Source organism: Anoplopoma fimbria, chromosome 14 (genome assembly GCF_027596085.1).
Source record: "Anoplopoma fimbria isolate UVic2021 breed Golden Eagle Sablefish chromosome 14, Afim_UVic_2022, whole genome shotgun sequence".
Lineage (NCBI taxonomy): Eukaryota > Metazoa > Chordata > Actinopteri > Perciformes > Anoplopomatidae > Anoplopoma > Anoplopoma fimbria.
In genome coordinates, this window is record NC_072462.1 from 19,556,965 (window position 1) to 19,570,057 (window position 13,093).

Sequence of the window (13,093 nt, forward strand, 5' to 3'; positions counted from 1 at the left end):
CAGGTATTTGAACAATAATTCATCACCATCAGGCAAAGTTATAGGCACCCTGTATAGTTTTTGACCACTAGAGGCACTATAGAGCAGTGTTTCTGTTTGTATACCAAGGAAACACAAAAGTGTTTTGGTAAGAACAAAGACTAAGACTGAATGTGAACATACATTTGTTTACAAGAAAACTCCACTTGGCAGCTTTAAAAACAGATTGTTTTATGAGACTTGTCAGTATAACCTTTTTTAAAAAAAAGGTTCATACAGTATAAGCATACTGCACTCAAGAACCCCATAAGACAGCAAAAGGTTTAATTTCCACTTTTCCACATAATTTTCCTTTCATTTCAACCAGCAACTAATTTCACTGTAACCCAGATACATTTAAATATATTAACTTGATAAAGAGCGAAGGAAAAGTAAATGTAGCAATCCCAACAACATTTAAAAATGCTCTAATAGAACATAAAAAGTGACTAAGGTCACTCTTTCTTTTTAGTTGTGTTTTTGTTTTCTGGATCAGATCTGTTTACAGCTGAGCAATGTGAATTGTGGCATTGGGGAATCTGTAGACTTTCCTGCTGAGGTGACCTGACCTGAGCATGAGCAAGTTTTGGGAGCATTCAGAATGGATTTGAAATGTATTTTTGCTCTAATGAAAATATACTGTATATTCAATATAGCCAAATGTACAGCTGAATTATATGGTACAGCTGAGTCTATTTTTGTATAAAAGAAGCAGGTGATCATTGTTAGGTTTCTAATGAGTATGTGAGGATTACAATTACACATCGACTTTAGAAGGGATTTTGAAGATGCATCTGCATAAACGAAATATGAGGAATTAAACATTTATTTATTTTTATTTTGTATACTCATTGGGACCCCAACAATAGTTCTCTGATACATTTACTTCTACTTACTCATAGCCATTGTAAAATCCCCGTTTTTAACTGTGTGCCTGCTGATTTACTTTTGCACTATATATGTAGCCCCAACTCCTGGCAGATATGTCTGCTTAAAATAAATTCTCAAAAAGCTTTCTTTCAGTTGCCAAATCTGACAACTAATAGTGAAGGGGATTTACTTGATTCTGTAATGTTAAGAAAGACATCGTCTGCAAAGCTGATTCAGGTTAAAGCCCCAAACAGGGACAATGCTGCCACTGTACAAGCCTGTAAAAAAGGGAGAGTAGCAGCAGACAAATGTTTTTGTTTTTCTTTTAATGTACAAGTCAAATGTGTCAAAGCCAAAACGTCCCCGTCTTTTTTTCCCCGTCTTGGATTCAAACATAATGAGAAAATCAGATTTGCAGTGCGAGATAAACCTGATCAATCAAACCTGTATGAAAGGTTAAAAGTAACGAAAACATTTGAATCTAGTTTCAGTCTTTTCCTATTTCTGTTCCTCCCCAGTGTGTACTGTTTACGTTCAGCCCTAATTGTACATTTGGATGTTAATAACATCTTGTTGTAATTATAAATAAGCTTGTATATTGTTGTCGTTTTGATGCAATTTATCTTTACCTCAAATGATTTTTTTGGATATATTGGACCAATAATAAAAAGAAAGAATGCGTTTGATACTTGTCTGCTCAGGTCTGTTTTCTTTTTCTTTTTTTAACATTTTCTTTGTATTCAGCACTTAAAATGTTTTGTGAGGGCACAAAAAACAAGTCATTATTTGATGAAAATGCATAAAGTAATACTGATCCGGTGTATATTTAAACTAATTGAACTGGTTTAGATGTGAGTCTTAAAATGCGATAGTAATTATAAAGACAAAAACATTTTAAATGTTCTTAATACCTTTTATTATCAGAATAAGAGTAAATTTCATAATACGCCCAGTTAGTTTCATAGAAACAAAATAAATCTCCCAAAACATATCTCAGAATGGTTTATTTAAAAAAAAAAGAAACTCATAAAAAACTAGACTTTTACAAAACATAAGGGTTCAGTTCATCACTGCAAATATTTAACATTTCCTTCAAACCATTACACCAGCTTAAACAGTACCTTAGGTGTAATAAGATTTATTTAAACCCATTTACAGCAGCGCTTTTGTGTGTGTGCTTTTTAAAGTGTACAATGCGTGCATAATGCTAAATTAATAATACAGGCTACATTTTATTCCCTTCAGATACACCAGGAGTTCCATAAAGCGAAGGTCAGAAACTTGCACTTGCCAGCATATTGTCTGAAATGCATAAATTATTATAATCTAATTTATCATGATTATATCCAACAGTAGTTGAAAAACACATATCTAAGGAGTGTTGAAAAGTGCTTTCCAACCAAATACAAAATCACCTGGCCAAACATTACTATAAAAAAATCAACAAAGACAAGTGGACTCACTTTACACATCTTAGAACAAAACATTACAAAAAATACCAAAGTACACAAAATTTGAACAATGTTGATAACTGGAAATAGAAATTCCAATTTCTGTCAAATTATATTCCATCATCCTAGTCTTAAATGAAGTATCAGAGTCACAATGGTATCGAAAATGTTTTATATTCACGGCTTAATGCGATTCAGTTTGAGCCGGTTCACAACAGTAAACTTGTTTAAATGCTTCAGTGAGCCATTCTTACTCTCCGTTAGGATATGCTTACAAAGCAACATGTCTGACACACTCGATGACACATTATGTTGAAATCACCTTGGGTGTGTTGTTGAGGCCATGACCTCGATTCCAACAAAGTTCACCCATTTCGAAATGTTGTGTCAAAAAAACTGGGCAGAACCTGCTGTCTGTTCATCCTGTAACAGCCAAAGCCAATTGTAAACGTCTTTCTGCATTGTCTAAAGCTTAAGCAAAATAGGAAGTGAGTTTAAAGCACTGTTCTCCTTTCAGCCCATTTTCATGTCTCGGTTCCAGTCTGCCTCTTACGAGCCCACTACGGCCGTTGAGGTCAGTGCCATCAGTCTACTGGAATCCTTGACTTCTTCTGACGTGATCTGTAGCCGACAATACTGGAGGGAGAAGAGAGGAAATACATATCATAAATATATACGTAAATAAGAAGTTCAGAGTGTGTGCTTCAAAGTCAGTTTTTAATGCAAATTTGAATCATACAAATCTTACCAGCACCAGGCATAGACCATGTAGAGACAATAGATATATCAAATACCCTTGATGTCTTTTAATTAGATCTTATCTTAATAGGGTATGGATAAAATTGATTGTGAATATAAAATGGGGTGCTCTGAGAAGTAAAGAAAAACAATGTACGAGTAGGTATAAAAAAACAAGTAGTTTAGTAAGATAAAAAAAGAATTGAAATGTGCTACCTGTTTACCCCTGTTTCCAATCTTTATGCTAAGCTAATTGACTCATTGGTCCAACTTTATACTCGATCGACAGAAACGGGAATGGTATCAACCTTTTCATTTAACTTTTTGTCCCCCCAAAAAATGTAAAAGTACAAAACATGATTAAACAACAAAGTGCTTTCATTGTAAATATGGTTCCTAACCAGATTTTGGTTATTTCTCACAGGGAAATTAATGCATTTAATTTCCACCACATTGACTATTAGACTAACTTAATTTTCATTCAATTTAAAAATATAAATTAAAAAAAAAGGCCAAATACATTTCTGGTTTTTGAGGGAACTAAAAAACAACACTAAGCAAATAGAGAGCCCTGGTAGGAATATACCTATAACTGACAATATAAAGCAAAATAAAAATAGCCACATCCTACCTGAGAGGTATCATTCCCAGTACTGTAATGATGCTGGAGAGCATGAAGACAAAGCCTGGGAACCCGTCCACGGTTCTCTGATAGATCTTAGTAAAGGCAGGGATGTACGCCAGACCGGCAAACGTCAGAGTCAACTGTAGACATGTGAGAGTGGTGCCTGATGGGATGAGTACACGTAGGGAAAAGGAAAGAGAAGTTAAAAAATGTCCAGAGGAAACATGTACATACATATACATTTTTTCTTATTTCTAATTTGAGTTTAAGACCTTTGGAGTAAGGACATTTTGTAAGGTGAGGACAATTTGCTTCCTCACTTTGGGACAGACCTTCAAATGGCTGTTTGAGGGTTGAGACTTATTTTATGTAACCTACAGGTTAGGAAATGGATTGTGTCAACGAGCGTCACAGGTATAGAAAGACAAATGTTTGTTTGTGTGTTTGTTTCAAAAAGAAGAAAGCTTGATCAAAATCTAACCATAACTGCCTCAGAGAAGCCTTGTTTTTTTCCCTTGAAGACCCAAAAATGAAGCTAGATTGTTCGTCTCAAGTCAGAGTCATAGTTATATATCAGACAGGTGACATGTATGACTTAACTGTCATCACAAAGTAACCCCTAAAATACCCTAAATATCATAGATTGTTGGTAGAAATTTAAGGGGATAAGTAGCTTTTTTTTTCTGACCTGTCCATGAACTTTTGGTCACAAACTCAACTTTAACATTTTTCAACAACTTCCTCCTGTACTCACTGTGACATACTCTTATCATGACACTGTCCATATTATATCACTGCAGTATGTACGGACAGTTCAAACAAAAGGCACGTTTAAGAAAAATGAAGTCAGCTGTTACTGCTTTGGCAGAGTTTTGATTAACATTGTGAGGGGAAAGTCTGACTGATAGAATGTTTTTAATTATTTTAATTTTGACAGAAAAAAATAAAGTTTGAAATGCCCAGGTTTTAATGGCCTCCACTACAACGGAGGCGATGAAATCTAAATTCAATTGAATTGAAGAGCATTACATTGAATTTAACAGAAACATCTCTTTCCAAAAACAACATCCTGGTTACTCTGGATAATCCACTGACCTTGTTTGGAATATCTTTCTTCAGAACTACTTTCTACCAAAGAAATAGTCCCTATGAAAACACTAGTGGTATTAAAAAAAAAATGATCGCTCTTTTTTTAGAGTTAAGGACTGACCCTTTAATGATCTTAAATTGTAAGCTGTAACTTTTAATGGAATCTTTAAGTTGTTAAGCCGTACACGTGATGTTCCCAATCCTCTCCATAATTATTTCTTTTATAGTCATATTAATGAGGCCATCAATAGCATGGGCATAACCCTGCTATGAATTTATTTGTTTTCACTGTTCAATTATCTCTAATGTTATTACTCATCTGTCGTGCTTTTAAAAACCTACACAGGCAGCTTTGATACTCACCACATGAAACAGCTGGAACCTGCTGTGAGATCAGAGATCTGATTGTAGGCATCGGGATGAGAGCAAACAAGTTGAGTGAGCGAGCTGCGGAAAAATGAACATTGATTAGCTATTTTACTCTCAATTCCTCCACAATATCCTTTTGCACCCATCCATCTCTCTTTGCATTATCTTCATCATTTCTGTTTACCACTGCTTGCTGGTTCAGCATCTTACAAATTTCATGAAACATTTCCATTTTCATTTGCTGTTGTTTGAGCTTGTACCTGCTAGTTCTTTACTCACAACTTTTTTTTATGGCACTCTATACTTCTAGACTTATTGACTTTTTCATGACATACTATACTAGGACTCCTCTTAATAGCATTTTTAATGAAATAACATATAATCATAACATTTTCTATGGCATACCATACTATGTATATTTAAATGTTTTGTTTGACAAATTTTACAATTGCTTTTTTTGACTTTTTCGACCTACTATACTATAATGTTTTTCTACATACATTACTATGACTTTTTTCAACATACAATATTATGACTTTTTTATGAATTGTTTTCGACACAATATACTATTACTTTTTTCAACATACAATACTGTGACATTTTTTTTTCTTTGTTCGAAATACATTACTATGACTTTTTTATGAATTTATTTCACCAGACAATATTATTTTTTTTCTCATGACTTTTTTTCGACATAGTAAACCATGACTTTTAACAATAAACTATGCTATGACTTTTTTAATGACTTTTTTGACATGATATACGATTTTTTATGTACCATACTATTTTATGACTTACTATACTGTGACTTTTTTATGAGTTCTTTCGACATACTACACTATGGCTTTCTTATTATTTATTTCAACATACTACACTGACTTTTTTTGCCATACTATACTAGTTTTTCACTATTTTCAACATAATATATAATGGTACGTTTATCGACATGCTATACTTAGACTTTTTTGGCCATACAATACTATGACTTTTTAAACTTTAAACGACATACTATAATATTACTTTTTTATGACTTTTTTTGAACAACACAGTGGCTGTATTCGGCATACTATACTATGACTTTAATATGACTTTTTTCAACTTATTTTATTATAAGTTTATTTGGACTTCATTTTGGCCTACAATACTGCGACTGTTTTATGACGTTAAGTGACATACTATCCTTTAAAGTGTATCGCCAAAATATATTCTGACATTTTTTTTTGCCTTTTGACGACATACTATACTGTGAGTTTTTTTATGAATTTCTCTATCTTACTATAGTATGACTTTTTTAAGACTTTTTAAGGGATATTTTACTATGACTTTTTTTTGACAAACTTTACAGTGACTTTTTTCAGCATTCTTTATACTAAAGTACTTTACATACTTTACCATGACAATTTACAACATACTATACTATTATTTTTTTTATGACTTTTTTGGACATACAATAGTATGCCTTTGTTATGCTTTAGTTTTGACAGAATATACCATTACTTTTTGTACGTACTATACTATTACTTTTTCATGACTTTTTTTCGACATACTGTACTATGACTTTTATATGACTTTTTTCGCCATACTCTACTATACATGGTATTCTGTGACTTTTTTCGCTATACTGTGCTATGGCTTTTTTTGGACGATTTTCGACTTACTGAACTATAACTGTTATAGGACTTTTTTCGACAAACTTTACTACAACTTTTTAAGGCTTTTTCGAGTTACTATACTTTGACTTTTTAAAGATTTTTTGTGACATACATTGATATGACTCCTTTTCAACATACTATACTATAACTTTTTAAAGACGTTTTAGGACATACTATAATATGAATTTATGACTTTTTACGACATCCCATGCCATCACTTTTTCCTGATCATTTTTGACATACTAGACTATGACTTTTGTGACTTTTTTTCTAAATACTACACTGTGACTTATTTTGCTTTTTTCGACATCTAATACACTGAATTTTTCGTAACTTTTATAAATATACCTTGCTATGACTTTTTGCGACATACTATACTATGACTTTTTTTGACGATCTTTGACTCACTTTACTATGACTTTTAAAGGCTTTTTTTGTACATACTTTACTATGTCTTTTTTATTTTTTTTACTTTTTTTGACATGCTATACAATTACTTATTAATACATTTTTCAACATATCATACAATCAAATGATGAGGATTTTTTAATGTCAAACATTAAACATCGGGAAGACCACTCATATACACTTGGGTTTTACTTTACTAATCCGAGCTGCTCTTTCTCTTACAGGACTCTGGTCAGCTGATGAGCCACTACTGAACAGGATGTAGTTCAAGCTGGTAAAAGTTAACCACATGAAAACTTCCTTATATTGCTGATTACTGACTTTCAATGTGTGTGTTGGTTGGTTATGGTTATTCTTTGAATCGGTCTCCAATTTTTGTTGCAGAAGTTGAATTAGGATTTAATATTATAATATGAATAATTTCTACATACTATACTATGACTTATTCATTACTTTTTATTTTTTATTTGACATATTTTTTAAATGATTTATTCAAGGCTTCTTTCAACATAATATCCTATGACCTGTTATGACTTTTTACGATAAACTATGACTTTCTTATGCCTTTTTAGACATAATATACTATGACTTTTTTTCTACATACAATATGGAAACTATTTTTGACATACTATATTATGACTTTTTCTTCCGACATACATACTATGACTTTTATATTACTTTTTTAAAGCATACTACACTCTTAAAAGACTTTGTTTGACATAATACCTTGACTTTTTAAGACTTTTTTCTACATACTATACAATTACTTTTTAAAACGTTTTTTGACAAAAGATACTATGACATGTTTTGACTTACTGTAGTTTTACTTTTATATTACCTTTTGAGACCTACTATGACTTTTTTGGGACTTTTTCTTGACACACTATCTTAAGATCTTTTTGACATACAATACTATGATTTTTAACAACATACTTTACGATGACTATTTTATGACTTTTTTCAACGTATTAAACTATGACTTTTTAATGCCTTTTTTCATCGTACTATATCATGACTTTATTCAACATACTTTACTGTGACTTTTTAATGTTTTTATTCGACATACTATACTATGACTTTTTTATGACTTTTTCGACATACTATACATTTGCTTTTTATGTGAAATTACAATGAAGCCATTTGATTCTTTTTTAGATGAACTATACTATGACTTTTTGCGATATAAAATATTATGACTTCTAACATCTTTTTACAACATACTATACTGTGACTTTAGTCATTTAAGTCCTATTTTAGATACTAAACTATGACTTTTCATGATTCTTGCGACATTATATACTTTTTAAAACTAATACTATAACTTTACAATTACTTACTATGGCTTTTTTCAAAATACAATGCAGTATGACTTTTTTGGGCATACAATACTATGAATATTCATGACTTATTTGGCATATTATACTTCTTATGCCTTAGTATTCTTCATTTTTCGTCATATAACTTTTTTTTTTTTCTCGGACTGTTAGTCAGACAAAAACAACCAATCTAAAGACACCATCTCGAGCTCTGAGAAAGTGTGGTAGGTTGCTTTTTCTATTTATATTGGCAGAATAATTTATATTAAACATAGTTATTACTATACTACTTATTACTATATTGTTAACTGAAAGTTTTGGCTTTCATCAGGGGGTAAGACATTAAACTGCAGGAAGAAAAACGTTGCTTTTTATTTTGATAGAGTTAAAATGTGCAATCTAAGATGCTTACCGAGGTAGAACATGTAGGTAGTCGTGACGAAGGACATGAAGTAAATTCCCGAGGCGAAAGACAGCATTCCGATCAGGATGAGCGTTACGTCGCTGGCGCATCGACGAAACACAATGACGCCAAAGAAACTAGTGATGAAAATCATAGAGCCTGCTGCATGCCCATAACCCACCTGGAGGAAAAGAGTCAAAATGAAACGATGCAAATTAAGTAATTGGACAGCAAACCAGAAAGTGCAACAGAAAGAGAAAAAGAGGAGAAAGTCAAATTAAAAGTGAGATAAGATAAAAACCAATGTACACTATACTGGGCACAAAAAAACACCATGTATATATGAATCTACTGTAGATCAATATATAGCTAGTATATAATAGCATATCAAGAAAATCACTTTTAAATTCCAAATACAAGACTTAATTCAAACATACAAAAAGAGCATAATGTTACCTGAGTGGCATCCCAGTTGAGTGGCTCCTTTAGCACAAAGACTTCCATTATTTCTACTCCTCCACCCACTGCAGACACGTACAGGACGGCTGTTGCAACCAGCAGAACTACATTCACCCTGCTTCTCTCAGCAGGAGCCTCTACAGGAACTTCATCTGAGGAATGAGGAAGGAGGAGGGTGTTGTCCTCTGGCTCTGTGTTGGATTCGGGTTTCACCTTAAATTAAGATCGACACATTTAACATCTGCATGAGCTGTATACTGCTGTATATTGCTCTAAATGATTTAACTATTTATCTTTTCTTAAAATGCACAGTGTTTACTGGAGTGAGTTAATTCCAGTGTCTGCATACTTTATTAAATTAGAGAGTAGTAGATTTTAGCTTGATCCCTGGAGGTGAACAGCTCATGCGTAAACAATTTCAATCTTGGCACGTAAAACTTGTAGGGTTTCATTCCTCATGAGATATATAAGGAAAGGTGCCAGGCAGGGGCCGAGCTAGAAATGAAAAGCTCCGGGGACACAAAACTCTAAACATACAGGACAGACAAAACAAACCTGCAGCAGAACAGAGGAATGTATGAGGCTGAGCAGTTGCAGCAGTGCACCCACAGCGATCAGGATGGTTCCATTTCCCAAACTGGAGCTGTACAGCAAGAACATATGACCCGAAGCTAGGCTGCCAATCAGACCTGCTGTTCCATACACCAGCTCCACTGTCATCATCACCTGCGTGGGACATGGACACACGTTAATCCTTTTAAAAAGTCGACCTCATGGTCTGACTACAACTTGAAGACCATTTGTTTGATAAGGTTGTTGTTTTTGTTCTACGCAGATAAATGCTTGTTATTTGTGGTTATTTTTCTGCCATTCCTGGTTAGGTTAAAGCATTCATATGCAAATCATTATTATGCATTAAGGGCTATGACTGATATGATCAGGCGTTGAGTCTCTAACATAACAGAGGTCGAAAGAGGGTATATTTTGGTCACATTTTCTAATATGTGACGTCAAATACAGATTTGCAATGAACAAATACATTACCAGTCAAAAGTTTGGACACCTTCTCATTCAATGGTTTTTCTTTATTTTTATTTTTTTTTTTCTACATTGTAGATTAATATTGAAGACATCCAAACTATGAAGGAACACATATGGAATTATGTGGTAAACAAACAAATGCTCAACAAACCAGAATATGTTTTATATTTTAGATTCTTAAAAGTAGTTGAATGAGAAGGTGTGTCCAAACTTTTGACTGGTACTTATGTATATATTTTATATTTTTTTATCTGCTGCATTTTTTTATTTATATATATATATATTTTGAACAGTACAGTTTTGGACACACCTTCTCATTCAATGATTGTAGATTAATATTGAAGACATCCAAACTATGAAGGAACACATATGGAATTATGTGGTAAACAAACAAATGCAGAATATGTTTTATATTTTACATTCTTCAAAGTAGTTGAATGAGAAAGTGTGTCCAAACTTTTGACTTGTACTGTATGTCTCGGCAATTTTGTTGTTTAATAATAATAATAATAATGGATTTTATTTATATAGCACACTTTAAAATACAAAGAAATCTCAAGGTGCTGCACAGGGTAGAACAATCACAATAATCAAATATAATAATAAAACACTAAAAACAAAAAATAAAATAAAAATGTACATTAATTAATGAATTTAATCATAATGAAATCTAAGAATAATAATAATGAAATCTAAGAATAATAATACACATAACACTACCCTTAACATAGGCTTTCTGTAAGTAGGCCTGCTTCCTGCACTATGTTATGAATCTGGGAGTATAAACTGACCTTGGACCGGTCAGTGGCCGTGGAGGAGACCGCGGCCAGAGTCATCACCCCGGGCCAGTAGGCTCCGAAGCCGCCGCACAGACCGTACACAGCCGCCGCGCCGAACATCACCTCCACCGGGAGCCGGAGAACGACCACCAGGACCAGGGAGAGACTCAGCAGCAGGTACCCGACCAGGGGCACCGCGATGGGGAGCCTCCTCCAGCCGCGGTCGCCTAACCTGGACAGGAGCAGCGCAGGTAAGATCGGAACCAGCAGGGTGGTGAGGTTATAGGTCATGTAGAAGTCCGTCATGGCTCTCTGCTGGCTGGCCTCCCCGGACAGGTGGGTGGTGTTGGCACAGCGGTCTTTAACCACCATCTGCAGGGCGGTGGAGAACAGAGAGCTGCCCAGCTGCTCCAGCACGATGGTCGGCTCTAACCTTTGACACAGGTTCAGCAAGGCCATGATGAAGACTTTGAACGACAGCCTTGTCTGAAGTCTTTCCTTTGTTAAACTTAAACCATTGTGAAGAGTTTTAAACTGAGGAATCTAAAAACACTCCCCTTCCTCCTCCTCTTAATGTGCTCACAAAACAGGCGTGCTGAAAGGGGAAGTGTGTCTGCTACAGGGTGAGATATTTTGGAAACCACCCTTGTCCTCCACCTCTGAGTCACTATGGTGTTAGTGCTTCACTCTTTTAACTCGATACATACAACCAGGCGTTTCTGCTGTGTTAGTTTTAACAGTGAGAGAACTACAACCATGTGTTTCTGCTGTGTTAGTTTAGAACTAATATCTTACTGAACTGTAATAAATAAATAAATAAATAAATAAAAGTGAAAGTAAAATGATACTGCCCCCCTGGTTGTGTTATTCAGAAAATGCATGACAGGACACAATGAAAACCAGGAAATAGCTACAGTAATTTATCTTAGTCAGCAATTAATGTCCTTGTTGGTTACTTTTTCAATTAACCAATTGGTTGTTTGGTGTGTAAAAGGTGAAAACATGGTAAAAAAATAATTTAAATAAATGGCCATCACATGTTCCTGGAGCCCATCTTGCTTGTTATGACCATCCAACAATCCAAAAAGCCAAAAAAAAAGAATCAGTTTGCAATGATGACATGAAAACATGAAACAAACTGCAAATCATCAGGTTGGAGAAGCTGGAACCAGACAATATAAAGACTGGTCAATAAATGACAGTGTACATTTAGTTACAGCATGTTTGAAAAATGTGTTAATAGTTTCGACAGTGTATATAAGTTTTTAGTTAATTGGATGAACATGCAAACCCACAACTATGGCTTTACAAACACGAATGAACCAGTCAGAAATCCAACATTTACAGGTTTTGTTTTTAATGAGAAAATATCCATAATATGTATCGTGGGTGTATAACCGTGAGCCTTACATGTGCTATAAAATAACAAAGCAGAGTATGAGCATACAAGTGGTTAACATAGGAACAGAGGTTATACTGTATAATAGGATTGCTTTATCACACACACACACACACACACACACACACACACACACACACACACACACACACACACACACACACACACACACACACACACACACACACACACACACACACACACACACACACACACACACACACACACACACACACACACACACACACACACACACACACCTCAGGTGCTTCTGCAGGCCAAAACAAGCTACCAGCATTTAAAATGATAAATAAATCATCTCATTCAAACAACAAAAGCATAGTCATAATAATAATAAATCACACAATTAGAACTCCTCTGCATGTGCATGATGTCATAACCATTTCCAAAGCCTTATAGTGTATCTAATGCAAACTCATTAAAATGAGTTAGGGGTTTGATTGTGTCCTTTGAAG

At 34.2% G+C, this 13,093-nt stretch overlaps 1 protein-coding gene across 1 annotated transcript; it reads right to left on the minus strand.

The window, feature by feature from the left end:
• Nucleotides 1-1,875: 1,875 nt before the first annotated feature.
• On the minus strand, nucleotides 1,876-11,728 carry LOC129102625 (thymic stromal cotransporter homolog). The gene is made up of 7 exons (XM_054612852.1): nucleotides 11,231-11,728; nucleotides 9,954-10,124; nucleotides 9,396-9,611; nucleotides 8,949-9,120; nucleotides 5,155-5,238; nucleotides 3,709-3,865; nucleotides 1,876-2,975 (listed from the first exon to the last, which is right to left on the minus strand). Exons 1-7 carry the CDS (start codon nucleotides 11,675-11,677, stop codon nucleotides 2,924-2,926), a joined length of 1,299 nt encoding a protein of 432 aa, XP_054468827.1. The 5' UTR covers nucleotides 11,678-11,728; the 3' UTR covers nucleotides 1,876-2,923.
• Between the last annotated feature and the right edge of the window lie 1,365 nt (nucleotides 11,729-13,093).